Here is a 20,395-nt window from a genome sequence, read left to right on the forward strand (position 1 = left end):
AAATTTTAAATCTAAATTAATAACTATGTCATGATAACATAATAATAACTTATATATAATAAGTGTTATGATAATACTAATCACTATTATTATTAAATTACCAATCTGTCTGTTCCTATTCATCCTTATAGGTTATTTGATTATTATCTTAAGGCAGCTGCACCTGAGTAACATATTTAATTCCTTCATGTGTGAACTGAAACTCTTAAGTCAAATGTAGGACTGGACTGCCCTCTGATTGGCAAATGAATAAAGCAAAATATAAAGAATAAATGCAATAATATATATCAACAATATGTTTATACTTCATTTTATACTTCTTTCCTGTGTTTAAGTTTGAGCAGTTATGTGTGAATGATCCACTAAACAGCTACCACAGACAGACAGATATACAGTATAAACAATTAAAAATAGCAGTCAACAGTGATACATTGTTATCATCATAACTGTTGCTAAGGCGTGTTGTGACAACAGATCAGCGGCAGTGCCATAAATGTTCATGACCTCATAGGAAGATAGAACATGGACACACGTCATGAGACAAACACCTATTTTTACTGCAGCTGTGCAGGGAGAAGGTCGTTCAGCCTGAAATGATAAGGATGAATATTTTAGATAAGGATGAGTATTTGTGTTGGTGGATTGGTGTTTGTGTGTGTTTTGATTTTTGTATTGTTTTTATTTATAGTAGTGGATAAATGAATTTGTAGGTAAGAGATGTTCCAGGTGTTTGTGAGTGTTAAAACAAGTGTTGTACACCCCCTCCCCACACCCACCCTTCCCTCTCAGTTGTCAACGTGAAATGAGCTTCCAAAGGTGGAAGGAGACCAGACCCCCTTCCCCCCCAATCCGCCGTGCCCCACCAGAGTGGACTCTTGCACGGCTGAATGTGTGCCCCCCCTGCCCTGCAGCTGGAGGTGTCTGTTTCACAGGCCTCTGTAATGCGGGACCTGGGTGGATAGGGTTTCACAGGTACAAAAGTTTCCGCTTTAATCCTATCACACAGAGTGAGTGGTCAGGGCTCAAGGCCTCTGCATAATCCTGGGTTTATTCAGAGAGGTGAGCCCAGAGACAGAGAGTATGCAGAGGGAAGAGATTACAGGCCAGTTCTGATTTGATTCAATCAATGTTTGCACAGCAAACGGCGAGGAGGGGGTCTCGCAGTAGCAATTCAGCCTCTCCACACCTCAGTGCACGCAGGAGGAGATAAGTGAAAGATACAGTTAAATGTGTCCTCTGGCAGCTGTTAAACAGGTTGATGCTCAGAACCAAGGGATGCGGCAACCATTTAAAAAACATTTATTCCCGCTGTTATTTCTCATCATGACAAAAAAAAAGCTGTTTTCATGCACCAGCTCACTTAAAAGAATCATTTTAGAGATCAGGTGAAACTTAGGTGTTTTCCCTTTTACTTTATTTAGTGGCTGCAGTGTGTCTAAGGTCGGGCTGGGTCACTGATGAATTTCAATGGGAAAAAGAATTAAAATAAGAGGGTCTCTAATGGCCGATAGATCTATGCTGTTTTGTGAAGTTCTTATCAATGTCACAGCAGGCAGGGCTGTGCTGAAACCGGCTGTGACGCGGCCTCCTCCAGAGAATACAACCTGCCCCGGCCTCACACCGACTCCTGGTCACAGCTGCATCATGAATGTTTTCACTGGAGTTTGACACAAGGTGAGACAATAAATGTTCAAATTAAAATAGCCTGTTTAAACCCAGTGCCTCTGATAGACTTAATGAGCAGATGAATAAAACATGATTCTGACTGGCATCACATTAAACTTTGATGCTTCAAAAGCTTGATTTTGGACTCCACTAACAGAATTTTTGTCTGGTCTGAAATGCTTTAGAGGCATTGAAGAAAGCATGCATTCTGAGAAACTTAATACATATTCACTCTGACGACCACAAAGCAAATTGCTGCATCCTTCCGCAGGTCCCTTGAAGTGCAGGACTTGAAGAAAGAGTGGTTCTTTTGAAGGCAAGTAGAAGGCGTTGCGGGGCTGAGAGGTGCTGGAAAGGGCATGTCCAAACAGACTTTGGGCCCTGAGTGATGGGACACGGGAAACGGTAACAGGACACCTTTCCCCCCACTCACATGTCAACACAGTCATGTGAATCACAACTGTGAGACCGTCTGAAGATCCAGGAAACAATAGACGCCGACTCTTCTGCAAGATCTTTCTCAGTTTCTCCAGAATCAGCAGGTTTGTTTGGATCACTGTATTTGTCAGCATTAACCATTCCTTGTTTCCTTGAAATCCTTTGAAATGGATTAAACAGGTCTCTAATAAATCTTTATCTCTCATCAAGGCTTTTCCAGGTTGATCCCACATGGAAGTGGATACAGTTAAGATGCAATGCATCACTGAAGTTTAAAGAGCTCAGCTTAATCCCTGCTTTTGTCATGAGCCATGAAATGATGAAGGTAAAGTAATCCAAACGACCTCTGTCTGTGAGTCTTGAGGAACAGTTGCCAAAAGGGGAAGTATATGGAAATATTGTAGAGTAGGTCAACTAGCCTAATAAGATGGAAAAAAAAAAGAAAGAACATATTGAACAACACAGTATACAGTATAGTCAGCTAGCAGAGGTTAGCTTAAAACAACTGAACAGACAAAAGTGTAAAAGTAAGGAGTTAGACTGGAAAAGTAGCATAAACATTGATGGAAATAGAATTGGTTAATGGTCCTGGTAAGGATTAAAATATTAGATACTCAAAAGACTAAAAGACTGTCTAAAAGTAATGGATAGACCTACTTAAATGGAGAGAAGGATGAATAGTTATATACAATTTCTATGGCTAGCTAAGCAGCTAAAATAGATAAAACTGATGGTAAATAGTTGTAATAGCTTAAGTTAATAATAATAATAATAATAATTTTAATAATAAATTGTATTTATAGAGCGCATTTTCACCCGAAGAACAAGTCTCAAAGGGCTTACAATAAAGATTAGAAAATAAAAATAGAATAGAAATTTTTTTTAAAAAAAGTTAAGATATTTAAAACACATTTGATTTAAAATTGGTAAAATTTATACAGTGGCTTGGCTTCAACTACTGTAGTGGATAACCAGCAAAGAGTGGTGGAAAATGCAAATGTTGGCACTGATGATTGAACTGTATGAAAACTTTATATTAACAATATCAACTATGATATAGTTAATAATTTATCATTTGAACTCATGTTATGTCACAGTCACTGTTTGTGTGTGTGTGTGTGTGTGAGAGAGAGAGAGAGAGAGAGAGATATTGAGAGATTTTAAAGATAAATGACAGTCATATTTATAGTTTGCTTTTCTCTTGTCAGAAGTATCCCATGACAGAAAAGACAATTAAAAACTCTCAGTTATTCATTTAATTATTCAAAATGACTGAAAAAAGAAGAAGACAAAACATTTTTTTCTGTGTTACACCTGATGAAGTTTGGTTTGGCTGTCTCTTTGCATTTACATCCTGTCAGCAATAGAGGGCAGCAGACATCAGTGAATTGTCTCTTACCCTTTTCTCCCCTGTCACCTTTTTTTAATGTAAATATTAGGTGGGAAAAAAAACATTTTCCCATCAACTACTAAAAAAAAGAGCTAAATTTGCAGTATCGAATGACATACAGGTAAATTTGTTGTAAACCCATTCTTTAATGAAAAGGAGAACCAACCTAATTTCATTTGTTTATTTACATTCACTCATTTTGTGCAAAGCATTGTTTCAGACACATTTCAAACAAAAAAGTGTTATTTGGTTTATGTATATCTGATTTCTTAGACATTTGGACGTGTCGAAGATTTCATTTCACTATGAAAAATAAACTTTTCATCACATTAAACCAACCAACACTGAATTGTTAATACAAAGAATAAATACATCTCTAAGGAATTTATAAATGATATAAACCTGAATAGATTTATATTAATAAACACAGATTTAAAAATCTCAAACAATAAAACTTTTTCTCATATTTTAAAGTGATATATTGATAGCGATAATCCTTGCAGCAGTACTTCCATATTTTACTGTACATACCTACAATCTTTGTAATTTTTCATGACAGTGAGTTACAGTCCAGAAAGTCTTGATGTGCAGCAGCTCATCAATGCCACAGAAAATTCAAGACTCTGTTGCCATTAATACATCATGATCTCCTTGGGCGCGTCCTCCGTGGGCCTCTGCTGCTCCCTCCTGTGTTTGTAGGCTGCGTGGTCGTACATGTATATCACAACAATGGATAGGAACGAGAGCACCATGCAGGGGATGATCAAGTAGTATCCCAGTTGCAGCTCTGTGGTCTTGTTCTCCAGGATGACTTCCCCAGCATAGACCTTTACCAAAACCTCAGCCATGCTGGTCACGTTAACGTTCACCACAAATATGATGAGGACCATAAGTGACAGGAAGGCTGCAGGGGAGAAAAAAATGAGATCTGTGCTGTCAGCAAATGAAACAATGAAACAGAACTGTACCACAATGTCTTCATCAGTGATTTTTTACGCTTATATCTTTCCAACAATACCATTTCTGTCGTCCTATAGGTCAGGTGCTTTGTGTTGTGACGTGTTTCACCTACCACTCATGGAGCTGCAGGCGTAGACTCCAATGGGCCCCATGTAGGTTTCATAAGGGTTACTGACGCTGTTGTAGAGGGAGATAAGGATGGTGCCAGCAGAGAACAGCAGACACAGGGCCAACAGGCACACCACCAGGGCGTACAGGACACCGGAGGTAATTTCTTTTTCTATCAACGTAGAAATCACTACACACACACACACCACAAGAACATTATGATGGCTTAAAGGCACTACACAACTATGTTTTCTGGCTGGTGATTTGAAGATGGGATCCAGTCAGGTCTGATATGTTATAGGCTACTGGTCCTGTCATCTATTTTTAACAAAATACATGGTGTGTGACAAAAAGATGTTATATGTGTCTGAGAGTGTAGTGTGTAGTTTGTGTTACCATTAAATCCGTTACTGCCTCCAAACAAGGGGCAAAAGGATCTTGCCAAAGTCCCATTAAAGAGATTCAGAGTGATTACGGCACTTCCATTAAAGTGGTCCGTTCCTTCTCTTGCACAGTCCATGGTCGTCCTGACCCACTCCGTCGACATGCTGAACCCCATCAGCCCGACAGATATCGCTGTGAGCTTGGCACTGATGAAGAAATGGAGAATCTTGGTGCGGGAAGGCATTATCGCTGAATCCCAGAGGCACAAATTTGATCAAAAAATCCCAGTGTAGTCTTCTCAAAAGCTCACATGAAGCCTCAGAAGCAGATTAGGACCCTCTTATCCTCTAAAGATGCAGTGTATGACTGTGGCTACCTGGGTGGAGTGAAATGTGGACTGGCGGTCATAAAACCTCTTGATTATGACGTTGACCTTTGGTTCCAAAGGAGCGGACAGAGCTGGTTGTCATGGTAGGGACCAGATTTCACCAGCAGGATAAACATGACACCTGAGCCACGTCTGGTGTGTCTGGATCATGAAGGACCAGAACAGTGGATCCTGGTTTATACTGATTAAAACGACCTCAGAACCTGTAACAACCACTTTTAATAACTCTAGTTCCTGTGGTTCAGGATCTGCACACATTTTTAACAACTTTCTGGAGTCAAAGTCCTCCTCTTGAAGTTATAGGGTCATAAAACGTCATGCAGATTAATTATTTACCCATCTCAGACCAAAAAGAGTTACGAGAAGAGGGATGATATGATCTGATCACATGTATCAATGAAGCACTAAAGTAATGATATAGGTGGTTGGTATCACTTCAGAGAACATGATGACATATGATATTGGTTTATGATACAAAGTGAAGCCACCTTACGTGGCAAAAGAGGAAGAGTGCACTGTTTTCCCAGCAACCAGTGACACTTCAGGAGTTCCTAGTTATCAGTAGTGATCATGAGAGTCAGTTTATGATCAATAATTTATTAATTTAGTTATTAGAAAAAGACAAGAAAAAAACATGATTTGAGAAGCTGTGATTTCATTTCTCTCATAAACTAATAATATTATTTTTGATTATCAACCTGACAGTGTAGAGATAAATTTACACATACAGTGGTCATAAAACTCTTACAGAACAATTTTAAATAGGAATTTAAATTGTATTTCTAATATTTGGTTTTGTATCTCATGAATATAGTTTTTATATAACTTGGTAGAGGTAATAAAAAAAAGCAAAAGGCCCTTTTCTCTCATCTTTTCTCATTATAATATATACATACTCCACAGATCATTTGAATAATAATCTTGTTTCTGATCAGTAATATTCAGTGTTTTGTTTAACAAAAAAAAACAACAACCAAAAAACAGACCATTTCTGAAGTGGCTGGAACACAGTGGATGTTTCCAGGGCTCATAAAGAGGCACACGTGTTGTAATAAAGCTTGTGGCCAGACTGTGGCTCCCTCTCTTCGCCAAACAGGAAGAGGATCCGCGAGTGAGTGAATGTGTGTGTGAGTGTGTGTTCTGTTATGTTGGAGTAAACACAAACTCCTCCTTCCCGGTGACAGGCGGCAGCGCTGAAGCATCGCCTCGCCTTTTCCAAGACAATCTGCGCTCTGGACTTCACGTCGAGGCCACGGAGGTGAGTGATCCGATGACTTCCCCCCCCCTCCCCGTCACGGCGTCTTGTTCCTCGCTGCTGACACTCTGACATCTGTCGAGCCGGGAAAACGCCACATTTCTCTGTCATTTTCCCTTTTCCCCCTCCACCTCCACGGCGCCGCGTTATTTACCTGTGCGTTACGCAGAGCAGAGCAGAGCAGCGCAGAGCAGCGCACGGTTTATTTGTCTCCTATACTGAAACGTCCATTTCAGGTGCGCGTTTAGCTCGGATGTGTCAGTGATTATAATAATAATCTCTGCGATCTTACACCGTGGGCTCAGATCGTGGGATCCCTTCGTTTGACAACCTGCCTCGACTTGAGCCAGCGGTGCGTCAATGTGGGTTAATGGAACAAGCGTTTTGGAGTTTTTGTCCTCATCTCCCCTCTCTGTGTTTTTATTGTCCATCGTTTGTGTGTTTGTTGTTTTGCATTTTTCTCAGTGCGATCATGGTTATGTTCTTTTTTTTAAATATATATTCGAGTCCTGCATGTCTGTGTCGGCTGAGCCAGTTTCAACATGTCGGTGAGCAGAGGGCTTTTGGCTTGAGATATCATGGATGGATCTGCTGAGACTGGTCGTAGGCTGCAGGAGGGCTGCTCTCCAGGGGGATGAGTTATGGCTTGAGATCTGACACTTGTCTGATATTTGCTTGATAGCTGCAGAATCAATTTTGCTGCGGTTTGCTTAGTGAGTAATCACTGGATGCAGCAGTAATCCCCATGAGGAAGGTCTTCCTCCCCCAGGGAGAGAGAGGTCAGGGTCAGGGTCGGGGTCAGGGACACCAGCGTCCCTGGAGCTGATTGTCTTCGGCAGGACAGAGAGGACGAGGAGATGAAACGCTGCACGGAGCCTGTGACATTTTGTCTAATCAGACCGTGGAAATGAAAAGTTAAATGAACCAAGACACGGCAGAGATTATGCTTCGTTGACCATTTACAAAAGAATGGACTTTGACAACCTGTACCCCTGATAAGATTTTAATTTAGACATCATTCTCACAGAGTTTCACAGAGAGAATCAGTCTGCTTCCTCTCCCGCTTTATCACTTGGTCTCTATAGAAGCTGTGCTGACACATTCAGAGGCTTGAACTCTGTTATTTCTGTACTTTAGGTCAAGACACACATGGCAGCATGGCTGGATAATGAGCTGAGGTGATTGCTGTCAGAGACATAACACTAAACTACTGCAAATAAATCTTATATTCAACCTGACACGAGACAAGTATTGCAAGCTGAGCCTCTAGAATAAACAAATAAGAAAAGGAGGCTGATCTTTAATTTGTTTAACTTGTGTCTCTCCAGCAAATAATAAACGACTGTTAGCTCATCCTCAGTGATTCTGCCACACAGACACACGACTTGTTTTCAGCTCAACTTGAGCATTCACGTCCGACCTGCCAAGCGAGCGAGGGTCAGCTGCCTTTTCCCGGCCGAGCCTGAGACTGACCCCCTTAAAAAACACAGAGCTTTAATTGAGTGGAATCGGCTCCATTTCAGCTCCACTGTGTGGATCCCAGGGAGAATGGGCAAGCGCCTTGGCACAGGCTAATGAGGATGCAATGAAATAAACAGTCAGGGGCTCGCCAAGACAAATGGCAGGAAGCAGTAACATTTGACTGATGCCTGATGAGTCGTGTTGGCAGATTGATTTGGATTTTACTTCCCTGCTATTGATGTCCCAGACTCCAGTTAAATTCTGCTCCTGTACCTGCACTGGAGTGAGTTTAATCTCTCCTCTCAAGTCTCAGCCGTGACAGAATCAACTAACTATATAGATCATGTGCAATCTGAATTATTGAAGAACTAAGTGTGAGCAGGCTGTTTGTACCAGTGTGCAAATACTCAACAGGTTTACAATCGCAGTCAGTCGCTATTTTCAACCTCCACTGAATTGCTGCTGAACACACTGCCAAGATGTTCCTATCTATTTTTTTTTTCTCCCCAGCTCTAGTTAGAACGGTAAAATGCCATATTGGGATGGCTTGTGAAGTGCATGTTATTTGAGCGTGGGTGTGCTGCTGTGCTGAAATGAACAGATGTGGTGATTAATGAAATCCACAGCGAGGTGGAGAGGAGCGAGTTGCGCATACCTGGAGCTGCACAGCTTGCTGGGGTATAAACCTCCAAATTTCCAGCCCTGGAGTTAATCCCTGCAGCTCGCCCACCATCTATCTCTTTTCCACCTCTTGCTAAGTCTTGGAAACTCTCTGATTCTAACTTTGAGCTGCACGCTGCACCGTACTCTCTCTGAGGCGGCAGCCACATTAACACAACTTTGCTTGAAGGTATGTTTTTTTTTTGTCTTCTTTTTTTTTATTTCCTCAAATAGGCGGAGAAGGAACTAATTGGTATAAAGTTACAAGGATCAGGGATGAGCCCAGTCTGACCCACAACTTGTCAGATACTTGCCGGGAGAAACGGCTGCAGCCAGCCTCGGAGAAATGCTCATGAATTACGCATGGGGAATTGTTGTAGTAAGATCTTCCTTTTTGATACAAACAGCATTTGTATCCAACCTGTTATTTTTCTGCTTGCCTTAGTGGAAGCTTGCTAAAGCACATTACTCTAAGCTGCAGTATGTTGCAACCATGGGCTTGTTTGCGCTTGCGGCTTGTGCTACAGAATGCAAACCCTGCAGTCTTCATTTGGATTTTGGCATCATGCTTAAATGATTTAGTGATGATAAAACACTCAAGAACTCATGTAGTGAGGGGATGAAAATGTAACCAGGCAATGAGTAAAAAATCAAAAACGGGGGGAGGTTGTGCAGCTTATATTAGGTGTGACAAGTATTTAAAGGACTCTACTGTATAAAGATGTTCATGTCTATTTGATTATAAAGCACGTCTTGGAACTATATTAGCACTGTGAAAGTATCAACACAGAAATGTGCACAGTCTTTATTCAGAAACCTGAGCTTGCAAATGAACTGTGAGGACTTCCTGAACTTTGTGATGTAACAACAAAGCAGTCACCATTCTCAGCTATTTCTCAAGTCCCGCCCACCTGAACTCACCCTCCAACCCTGCACGATTTGGTTTCTCTTGGTGTTTTCTCTGAAATCTGTTATATGTTTTATTCAATCTCACAGAAAACATCCAGCCAATCAGTAGAGAGGATCAAAGCCTGATATCTTCTGACTGGCTCACTAACCTGTTGATATTATTTTTGATACTTAAAACCACAAATATGTCTTCAAATGGATCAACACTTCAAATAAAACACAGAAAAATGTAAAATATGGAGCCAAATCTTTTAAGAACAGAAATTCCTTAACAGAAAGAGAGCACGTGGACAAGGCATTGCTTCCTGCCCACAGGACTTAAGTAGGATCGCCTCACCAGAGATGGGACATTGGTGATACAGAGTGGGCGCGGCTCCATCAGAGGACGGCTGTATTAAATATCTGTGTCAACATCCTTGGCCAGCGCGCCTATTTCCGCTCGCTGCTCAGGGCAAGTGAGTCACTGCCACTCTGGCCTGCGATTGAGAAGTGCACAAACTGGAGCTGCGCAGATTTGTGTTTGTTTACTATCATCTGTGTTTAAGACCCAGCTGGATCACTGCGACGTTGAAACAGCTGGACAGAGATCAAGGTTCTCCCTTTTCAGATGCGTCAGAGCTCACCCACCATCTGTTCAATGGAGGCATTGTGAGCTCCTCTGAGACGCCTGTGAGGCCGAGCACATGAGACACAAGACAGAAAGTGGGAATCTTTTAAGGACTTTTAAGTTAAATTAAATCAATCTGTCACTTCAAAATTGTGCTACAACCCCCAAAGTCCCACAGGTAGCACCTGTCTGTCCTGATAATTATTGTCGTGATGAGCAATCAGCTACGTCTGCAGTGATTAGTCATTTGATGGTTGTTTTATTAGAATTAGCTGCTTTTCTTTGTCTCACATGACAGACAGTTTAATATGTGGGGGGGTTATAACTTCATTTGGAGTGTAAGGAGTATATTTCACTCTTTTCCTGATTAATGAAGGAATTCATAATGAAAATAATCACTCTTCATCTGGTGTAATTGTATATTTGGGGGGGGGACAAAGAAAGGAAAGACTTGTGACCCCTTTAAATGAAGCAATGTGAACTTGTGACCCCTCATCATGGACTTGCAGCCTCAGCGTGGCCCCAGATCGAAAGCATTTCAGCCAGAGAGTTATTTATTTTCCTATCTCTGGAGGCCTGAAGAGGTGAAAGTGCCTAGACAAGAGCAGAATAACAGACAAGTCGGAAAAATTAAACATGATTTCATGTAATAGTGGTATTTTTGTATCTTGTGACCCCCTCAGATTCATCTCAGGACTCTTAGGAGTTCCCAACCTCGAGGTTGGGAAACATAAGGTTGAGCTCTTCTGGTTTGAATAAGAGAGCATAGCCCAGGGGAAATACTGCATGATGTCACACCACAGTGACTGTCTAGTAGTAATATGGGTGTATTCCCACCCTCCAGGCAACACATAGTTTCTCTATTGTATTTCTGTCAGTCGCTACATGAGCACATTACAAAGCAGACCGCAAAGCTCTTGGAGGACAAGATTTGGGACATTGAGCGGGTGACCTTGCAGCTGGTTTATGAGCCTCAAAGGGGGAAAAGTACATTGTTTAAACCATGTGAGATGTGTATGTTTTTGTCTGCGTTTCATATTGGAAAAATCTGAGGAAAAAGGCAACAGACTGCCAAAGCTTGTATGTCGTAATCCCTCACTGTACGACTTAACATCAGCTGCTGGTAAGGGGGAGTGTGTTGACAGATGTGATTTTAACATAAATTCTTCTTATTGAATTGAGCTTTTATTTTTTTTTTATCAGAGCCGAAATATGGCAACCTAATTTGGTGACCCGCTCGGGGAAAGCAGGGTGGAGCCCAGAAGAGCTTATAGCTCCCTTTGCTTCACGTGGCCTCAATTTAACTGAAGTGAAAGCAAACATCTCCAGCTCTGGCTCAAAACAGGAATCAGCCCACTTTCATATTTTATCTGAATTAGCGACTGATAAAAAACAAATATTAGGTTTTCAGCTGGAAACAAAAGAACAACTCAGTGGCTGGGAATGTGATTAATATCACTTTGACAGCCAGGAAGAAAAACAAACAAAACGATTCTGCTGTTGTTGATTTCTTTGAGTGCGGGTGCGGGGTGTTTGATGCGAGTGTGAGATGCAGTCCATTTTATATGCACATTAGACAGTGCACCCACACATTCCTAGATAGCAGGATATTTATGAAAATGTATAATGTCTCCAGAGATGAAAGACAGTGTGAAACTGAGATGTATGTGTGTTGGAATTATTGATGTTTCCTAACACTCTTAGGCATTCATTTAGTTGTTTAATGCATCCTAAAATAAGCCCCTAAAACAGTATTGAACTATTGAAATGTTCCCTCTTGCACACAGACGTGTAAAGTGGCTTTTAATTGACTCCAAAAGCAGCAGGCGTGGCTGTGTCTCTCATGGCGACGGTGCATATAGAAAGAGTGATTACCCCCTCTCGTTTCTCCAACGCCACAAACTGTGACGCCTGCTTGCAGATGCATCGAGGTCTCCTGCAGTCTTGTGACTTTTCTTATCAGCCTCTGCATGTGAAGCCAGATCATTTTATTTTCTCCACCTAATATGTCAGCACATGCACTGATTTTTATTTTTCCATACGCTCCTGTCTTCACCGGGACATTAATGTCGGATCAAAGTCTGACATCAAACACAGCTGGATTGTAGGAGTGGAGGTTTAGTGTTGGCCGATGATCATGAAGTGATGGGCTGAAAGCTACAAGAGAGAAAGTGAAAGAGGAAATAACATTTGGCTGTGTCACCACTGAGGTTGTTGACATGGATGAGTACTGTACTTAATGAATAATGGATGCTTACTAAAGCAGCCCATTTCCTATTCATTCTTTCAAGGCTGCTACACAGGGAGTTGTTTGTGATCATGGTGTCAGCCCTTCAATATATACATAATGTATTTTCAGTTATACGATGCAGTTTGAAGGCACAGGGAAGGAGTCGATATGTGTTTTCACACAAGTACAATTGGGCGATTCAAAGGAATGCTCCTTTTTATTTGATCATAATGTCAAATAAATGCAGAACAACACTGTTAACACACCATCTGTTATTTGTAAATTCACTGAATACAGAAGGAGTCTCGTTTTGTTAGTTCATTCATTCATTCATTCATTCACTCACTCTCTGCTCCAAGGTTCCTTTTATCATTGGTATTCCTGGGACTTTGGTAATTACAAGTGGGCTGATCACATCACAAAGGCCTGCAGTGACAGCGACAAGCGTTACTTCGCTGCCTGGCTTGTCACTTTTTGTGTAAAGCTGAAAAGGATGTGACGTGACCTGAGAGGTCAGATATTTCATTAAAGGCACCTTTTAACTTGGGGGAAGCTTTATAGTGTGGAGGCTCTTATTTCTCATTGCTTTTTTTCCCCTTCCTTCGACTGTGATGAATGTGTCTGAATGACTGCAGTTAGATGCGGCAGTGAGCCCACAGTCAGGGGTTAGCTGACATGCCCTGCATGCTAATTGGTATGTATGGCTGAGGCAAGCGCCAGAAAGCACTAATGTATGGGCTGATAATCAGAGCTGAGCTGGATGATATAAATGACCAAGGTTAAAGGAGGCATGTAGGAACTAAGATGAGGGGCGGAACCTTGAACAAGCTTCATGTTATTGAATTCTCATCGGTGTTTAAGGATGTAATTTCAGCGGTTCTTCTGTGATGGTATCAGACCATCATGCTGTGATTAAAAGGAGATTGGATGTGGGGTAGATAGGAAAAAAGTGCAAACACTAATTGAGATGCAGGAAAAACAAGTGATGCAAGACTTCTCAGTTTTTACGTTATGATACTGGGCTCTCTCAGATTCCTGTCTGGCTGCTGCTTTGGAAAGAACCAGTGGTGAAAGCCAACAGAAATAAACTGGTTGAATTGGAGCCCAACAGATACGTAGACACATTGTGACTGTGAAGGGCTCTTGTAGTCTATGATATTAATATTGATTTTTGAGAGGAAATCTGATGATCATAAATTGGCTGATATTGGTTTTTGCCACATGGCTCTAGCGTTGGTACTGTCAGTCTGTTGTTTGTTGTTGTGACTAAAATATTTCAGCAAATATTGGATTAAATTTTGGCCACTCATGGTCCACAGAGAATGTCAGTATTCAGTCACATTTTCCATCAAAAAATAAATGACAAATTTGCGAGAAGTCACCTGTAATGAGTTTGAGTGGAGAATATAATCTGTCACGGTGACCTTCTGATGAGGAGATCTAATCTGAAGGGTTGTGAACCATTTCTGCATATCTCATAATTTCATACATCTACTTCATGCTTAACAGAATCATACTGCACTGCACTGCACTGTATGTTGCTAATCATCGTAGCATTTGGTCATACAATATGTTTTCCCAATGGGAAAGCACACTGATGACAATAACACTCGTGTAAACACTGCCAAAACCCTTTTTTTTGTGCTCAGGCAGATACGACGCCAGATCCACACCATTCACTTACGATAATGCGCCATGTGTTTATCTTAATTAGAGTCTGCTTTGATGCCACTACTGATTCAGCTCTTTGGTGTTTCATACAGAAGTGAGAACAAGCAATTGGATAACAATGCCATACATAGAGAGATCATTATCTTTCATTTTTATTATCATTTATATGTCCCTTTTACTTTTTTGTGCTGTTCTGACAGGGAAACATTGTTTACACTGTAAGTGACCAATCAAAGGCCATTTCCACTGAGCCTTCTGATTGGCTGACTATTTTGGGAGTAATCAAATCACAGAAGACCTGACGGCTAATTTTAAGGAATAGTTTCTGAATATAACACCTTGAAAATATGGGATCTTTAATCTGTTGATTAATGCTTTCCCAAATTAATCATTTTTTCTTTGAAATATTAGAAAATACCAAAAGACAACAATTGTTGATTGATTTTCTATTATCGTACAAATTAGTAATTGAATCATAATCAGTGTGCTCTACTAAAAAGATTTATAACCTATTGATGTGAGACATACCGGAAGTCATGGTAGTAACTGATTTTAGTTTCATGTGTAATAGAGGTCGACCGATTAATCGTTTTGGCCGATTAATCGGCGCCGATAGGACGTTTTACAAACTATCGGAATCAGCTGAACTTGGCTCCGATAGTGGCCGATGGCTGCAGTTTTTTCCACAGCGCCATAAACTGCTTCTTCCCTGCCGCTGTCTGTCTCTCTGATCACTGAGGGGCGGGGCTGCTCTTCACACACACACACAGAGCAGGGGAGAGAGAGAGAGAGAGACAGCGTGCAGCAGCAGCAGCAGCAGAGAAGTGACCCAGGTGAGGGTACTGTAGGTGCGGTGCGACCGCAGTAAGAGAGAGGCGGCAGGTGGAGGGGCTGACTGGAACCAAACTCTCTTGTTATTTAATGAGAAACACTGTAGTATTTTCTCTTAATCATATAAGGGTTCCTGCATAGATAATGTGGTGGCGGCTGCCACGCTAAATATCTCACCGCCACCAGCTCACGAGTCAGTGTTTTTTTTTTTTTTTTTCCCCTCCGGCTTTTTGTGCTTTTATTTTGAAAGGACAGCTAGAGAGAGACGGGAAGGAGGAAGAGAGAGCGCCGCAGAGTTGGGGCAGACGCACAATAATGGCTCTTTACACTACAAAGTTGGGCTCTATGGGCTCTACTCGACTTGGTTTAGGTCCTGTTCCATAACAGCAGAGTTCCTCCTCAGCGGGGACGGGGACCGGGGTCGTCATATCACGGCCGCTACGTGCGTCTCGCTCTCTTTTTTCTCTCCTCCCGTCAGCTCCAAACACACTCGTTCAACTCGATCACGATCATTACAGCGTCAGCGTGGTTTTTCTTTTCACAGTCTATGGGTTTTCCACACAGTAGCCTAGGCTGATTGTAGTGAAACAGTCACCTGTTAATGTACGGCGTAACCACACCACGAGCTAACGTCCTGTTTAGTTACAGTCTCCTCACCTGCAGCGTCACGTCACTACAGCTGTTCTGATGTAAACAAACTCACGTGTGGAGTTTGGCTGTTCGTCACTCACAGGGTCCAGGGATGATTCAGTGTCCCACATCATTTAGTTTTACAGTAGCTAATAGCTATATATTATTATTAAAAAAAAAAAAAAATTAAAAAAAATTAATTAATATATATTTTTTTTTTTCGGTGGGGGGGGGAGTATCGGCCAATTAATCGGCTATCGGCTTTTTCCTGCTCCAAACTATCGTTATTATATCGGAATTTAAAAATCCACTATCGGTCGACCTCTAATGTGTAACATATGGAAGTAAAACAAAGGCATCGTCCCACTCAAAAGAGCATCACGGTGTTGAAGAAAAGCAGAACCAAGTCCAAATGTAGTTGTGATTTCTCTTGGAGCTTGGAGAACTAATGCACCACAAGTGTTGAGGATATAGCGCTATTTGCAATGAACGAGCAACATGTGTTAACAGCCTAATTTGCTCTGCATCCGCCCACTCGTCCTCTGGGCCCTCCCCGTTTCAGAGCACCTCGTACGCTGAGACAGATGTGTGATGGATAACGAGGAGCAGGGATCACAGGCAGCGGTCGCTAAAAAAAAAACCCTGAGTGTTTTCTCCACTGCTCCTAGAGAGACAAGACATGGAGGCAAATGAGGTTAGAGATCAGGGTAATCATAATAATGGTGTGTCCCGTGGCTGAATATCACACAGTTTCTCTTTGTAGGCCCGGCCCAGTGCTGTGGGTGGCTCTTCACACAAAAACCTCTATTTTACGGTTGGTGAACTATGAATTGTTCGAAACTCTCTTCCTCTCTTCCCCCGCCGCTTTCACTCTCTCTGCATCTGAAGCCCAAACAGAAAACAAATATACATTATATATATATATGTATATGTATTTTTAACGCTGCGAGTCTCCGTCCCCTGTGGGCCTTCTTCCTGTGATGTCTTTCGCACAATGACTAATTTGTTATCCTGCTTGGAATTACACTGTTGCTTTTAGAAAACCGTCACACCGCATGGCCTCATTTGCGTACCCATGTTGGTCTTATTTAGATATCACACCACTTCCTGCTCTGTTAATGCATTTTTTGTGGTTTATAAAACACAGTCATACCACTGTATCAACCGATTGGCCTTGCTGCATAAAACATGGTTTCCTGCAACATAGGCTTACATATGGAACTTGTCAGTGATCAGCTCCACATTTCCTTGTTTACCTTTGCAACTGTAATCTCCCAGGGCTGCAGATATTTAGGCCGTTTTAAAACATTTTTTTTTATCAAAGCTGTTGGGCAGCAGAGTGTGACACATGGCTGACATGCCAGACTGAAAAACCAGCCTCTGTTTGCTGCAGAGAGGGAGACAGGAAAGGATTTGATCATCAGATCTGTCCTCCCTGGAGGGGGAAAACGCCTTGCTCTCTGAACACACTAAGACACTCCCTCATTTGCAGTCTTTTATGACTGTTTGGGATGAACTAGTTTAAGATGTGGAGGCAGGCAGTGGATGGCATGGCTGCTGGCTCTGTTAAGACGCACAGCATGGTGGGATTTTGACTCCACACAGGGACCTGCTTTGTGTTGCTGTGTTGTATTTGATTTGAGGCGAATGTTCAGTCTGTTGTGCACCAGGCAGCGTTTTTTAAAATAAATCCGACACGTGGACGCAGCGCTCTGAGCCATCAGTGATGCCTGTCCAACTAGGCACAAGTACAACAGGAAATAAATATAAGGCTGTGTGCTGGTACCAATTCATTACAGTGGTATCACATCCAGCAGCTGGGCCTCAGCAGGGGACTAGTTAGCCGCTTAGTTTGCCAGAAAGATGCCTTGAGTCTCATGGCAAAAACTCATTAGTGTAGACTAGTTGGAGTCCATTTTCATCCTATTCAGCCAGAGCTACTCGCCTGAGCTGCTCCTCCTGTGTGGCTGCCTGCAACAGGGAGCAGTGGGTCCTTCAACGCTGTGCACTCTTGTCCCATAAACAGGCACAGCTCCCGCGGCTCTGCTTGATTGTTTTCATTAGTCTGTCGGCGGTAGCTTGATACCACTAGCCGCCACCGTGGCTGTCATTTTCCATGAGCTCCAAAAATATGGTAGAGGTGAAACAGGGGGTTGTTTTCATAGCTATACCCCACCCATGTTGTTACTATCATATCAGTGTGAAGTGTGATATAAAATCCTACATGCTCCGGGGCTATGTATGCATTTCACCCTGCATTCCTGTGCCTGCAAATCGTTATTGTGGAAATACATAGGAGGGATGGGGGGGCGGGGGTTGGGTGTAAGCTGTGGAGGGGAAATGATGAGAATGAGGGAAGAGGGAGAGATATAAGAAAGGGGGGTGGGTGTATAATTCAGTTCAGACTACAACCACTAGCACAACTGGGAGACTTTAAACACAGGGAGCTCTGGTTGCTGGTGCCAAAATACATCCCCCCATCATGAAGAGGAATTTTTAACACATCTTTCATTTGCATGTGTCCAATTAGGTTTTCCTCAGATCCTGCTGGGGTGTTGGTGGCAGGGGGTTCCTGCTTCTGGGATCTCTTCTCTTAAAGCACACAGTGTTTGTGCCAGACATGATGACAAGTGACGGGTGTGCCAGCATGATGGCGTTTGAGTTTTCAACTAATTTGTTTGGGTTTAATTTTTTGGGGGGTGAGTGATGAAGGCTGCATTAGATCAGCATATAACCCCACATAAGCTACGTTCACAGCCTCTTTATTTTGCAGCATTCATCCTTGAATTGGTAATAATAATAATAATAATAATCAGTTCATTTTTCCACTTCATTTTCAATCAAGAGTGAAAAACTAATTCTTGATTGTTTTGTTCCTTTAATTTTACAGCCCTGCGTGTTGAATCTTTGTGTTTTGGACCGTTGACGTCACAATGGACTCTGGGTCATTTCTCTGACATGGACCAGACCCATAATTGATTAGCTCGGAAAATAAAAATCGGACAAAGGGAAACAGTTGTTACCATCAGAGTGATGTTTAAGTGGAAGAAAACACTTGTCTCATGATGAATCCAAACCAGTTTTGCTCTGACGGGCGCTTATTTCAGCTCTTTTTATCTGGCTGCCCCCCAGACAGACCTGCAGTTATCCAAAGTGATCCAGTGCATCATAATGTCCCACTTCTTCATGCCTTTTTCCTGGTTAACATGCAGCTCAGCGTCTTACTGTGTGGGCCCTCATTACAAAACTTGAGGTATTTTGTCTGATACAGATCACCATAGAACAAGCTCATGTATGTCAAACACCCTGGGGAGAACAGTGTGCAAAGGCGCTCACTCACCGTCACTGCCTAATCTTATCTCTTACAAAAGCGGCTGGTTGAAACGTTTTCTCTGCAATCAGCAGGAAAAAGTTGCATTGGTTTGCACTGAATTAACATGCAGTAAATCAGGTAGTGTATTGTATATTTTACTTCTGGTGCAGTAGTGGCGATTCAAAGAGAGGCACCTTCTTCAGTAGCACTCTATATTTGATCATTAAAATTGGCTTGTGTCTACTTTGTGACAGAAATGGATGAGTAAACAAGGAGTTCAGATTGTTATTCTGTAACAGTAGGTGGGTTTATTAGCAGCAGTGCTCTTTGCTTTTGACCTTTAGATGCTCAGCAGATTTGAAATGATTTTCTGTCAACATCCTCCAGTGTATGACGCCCTGAGAGGAAGAAGTGCATCTCCTGATTTCAAAGAAACAACTACAATAATGTTAAACGTTTCTCCACATAGACAAACTGAGATGTATAACGTTCAGTACACAAAATATATACTGATCCTTGGTACCTATGCAAATATTGAATGAGCTCAGAATGAAACTTAGCTGTCAGGTGATGTTATCTTAACACAGCACAAATGCAGTGTGTCTCCTTTTCTTCATTGGTAAGAAGAGGTTTAAAAAAAAAAAACCTCTGTTGCCTGTCAAGCTCTTTCCGTTCTCCCACAGCAGATAATACAGTTTACAATAACAGTTGTAGAACTAAGTGAAACTTGTGGTGAGTTAAAAAAAGAAAAAGAAAAATCAGACTAAAACCTACAGCAACATTCAGCTTCTCATAACTAGTCTGTAGCAGTGCTTTTGTTACCTGAAGTGACAGCTTTCACTGGCAGTTTGTTATGACCTATGTTGTAGGTCTAACTTGAAAAGTTTTACACTGCACTTGCATAATTGTATGTTAAAAGAAGCTATAAGTCTATAGATTCATAACATGCTTTGCTCAAATGACAGACAATGATTCCAGCTAATAAGGCCACAGTGCGATTGTTGGCCGGTGGAAACGCCTGTAGCTCTGCTGTTTGTGATGGTTTATGTCTTTTCACCCATGCGGCATCTAATTACGTTTATTAGAGCCACTCGTACCAGCCACTGTAATTGCTTTTAAACTTTTCCCTCTAAATTGATTCTCTTTTAATATGACTGGAGTTGAATTAGACCGAGGTGTTTTGTATAATCACTTTACTGAGGGCTGATTTATAAAAGGCTGGGCTCGTGCGCTCGTTCAAACAAACAGACACCACTGTAGGCCGCCGCGGCGCAGGACGTGATTTCTGTGTTAAAATTAAAACACGATGCGAGTTAATGTGAGATTTGACTAATCCATGGTGTGATTGCAGTGAGTGGTTTTTTCTAACAGCCCCTCTCTGAGTCACGTCAGCTGATTGGCAGTTACTCTGATGTCATTTGTTTTTGTGGGGCAATGACAGGTCACACTAGCTGATCTGTACACCCTCTCTCTCTTTCTCTCTCCCTCTTCCCTC

General features: G+C 41.9%; 2 protein-coding genes and 1 long non-coding RNA gene across 5 annotated transcripts in view; 2 read left to right on the forward strand and 1 right to left on the reverse strand.

Annotated features, from left to right (window-relative positions):
* The first annotated feature begins 1,543 nt into the window (after positions 1-1,543).
* Positions 1,544-2,469, forward strand: LOC146967366 (uncharacterized). Its single transcript, XR_015034419.1, has 3 exons — positions 1,544-1,674; positions 1,937-2,207; positions 2,314-2,469. It is a non-coding gene; the product is annotated as an uncharacterized LOC146967366 (long non-coding RNA).
* Positions 2,470-3,665: 1,196 nt separating this feature from the next.
* On the reverse strand, positions 3,666-5,313 carry clrn3 (clarin 3). Its single transcript, XM_085761768.1, has 3 exons — positions 4,958-5,313; positions 4,566-4,751; positions 3,666-4,397 (listed from the first exon to the last, which is right to left on the reverse strand). Exons 1-3 carry the CDS (start codon positions 5,187-5,189, stop codon positions 4,126-4,128), a joined length of 690 nt encoding a protein of 229 aa, XP_085617894.1. The 5' UTR covers positions 5,190-5,313; the 3' UTR covers positions 3,666-4,125.
* A 1,059-nt stretch (positions 5,314-6,372) lies between these two features.
* ptprea (protein tyrosine phosphatase receptor type Ea) overlaps positions 6,373-20,395 on the forward strand; it is a 53,397-nt gene continuing 39,374 nt past the window's right edge. The window contains exon 1 of one of the 3 annotated variants that reach the window (XM_085761764.1): positions 6,373-6,591. The gene's annotated coding sequence lies outside the window, so the exon portion shown is untranslated. The remainder of the gene's footprint in view (positions 6,592-20,395) is intronic. The other 2 variants (XM_085761765.1, XM_085761762.1) reach the window with 2 other exon arrangements.

The sequence above is a fragment of the Trachurus japonicus genome, chromosome 19 (genome assembly GCF_045865225.1).
Source record: "Trachurus japonicus isolate A0001 chromosome 19, Traja_1.0".
Classification (NCBI taxonomy): Eukaryota; Metazoa; Chordata; class Actinopteri; order Carangiformes; family Carangidae; genus Trachurus; species Trachurus japonicus.

Bases quoted from the DNA above. Each gene is read 5' to 3' on its own strand.
- clrn3 (XM_085761768.1), bottom strand. From the start codon at position 5,189: ATGCCTTCCCGCACCAAGATTCTCCATTTCTTCATCAGTGCCAAGCTC. The intron at 4,752-4,957 runs GTAACACAAACT...GTGTGTGTGTAG, and splicing joins AGGCAGTAACGGATTTAATG to TGATTTCTACGTTGATAGAA. The intron at 4,398-4,565 runs GTAGGTGAAACA...TCTCCCCTGCAG, and splicing joins CGCCTGCAGCTCCATGAGTG to CCTTCCTGTCACTTATGGTC.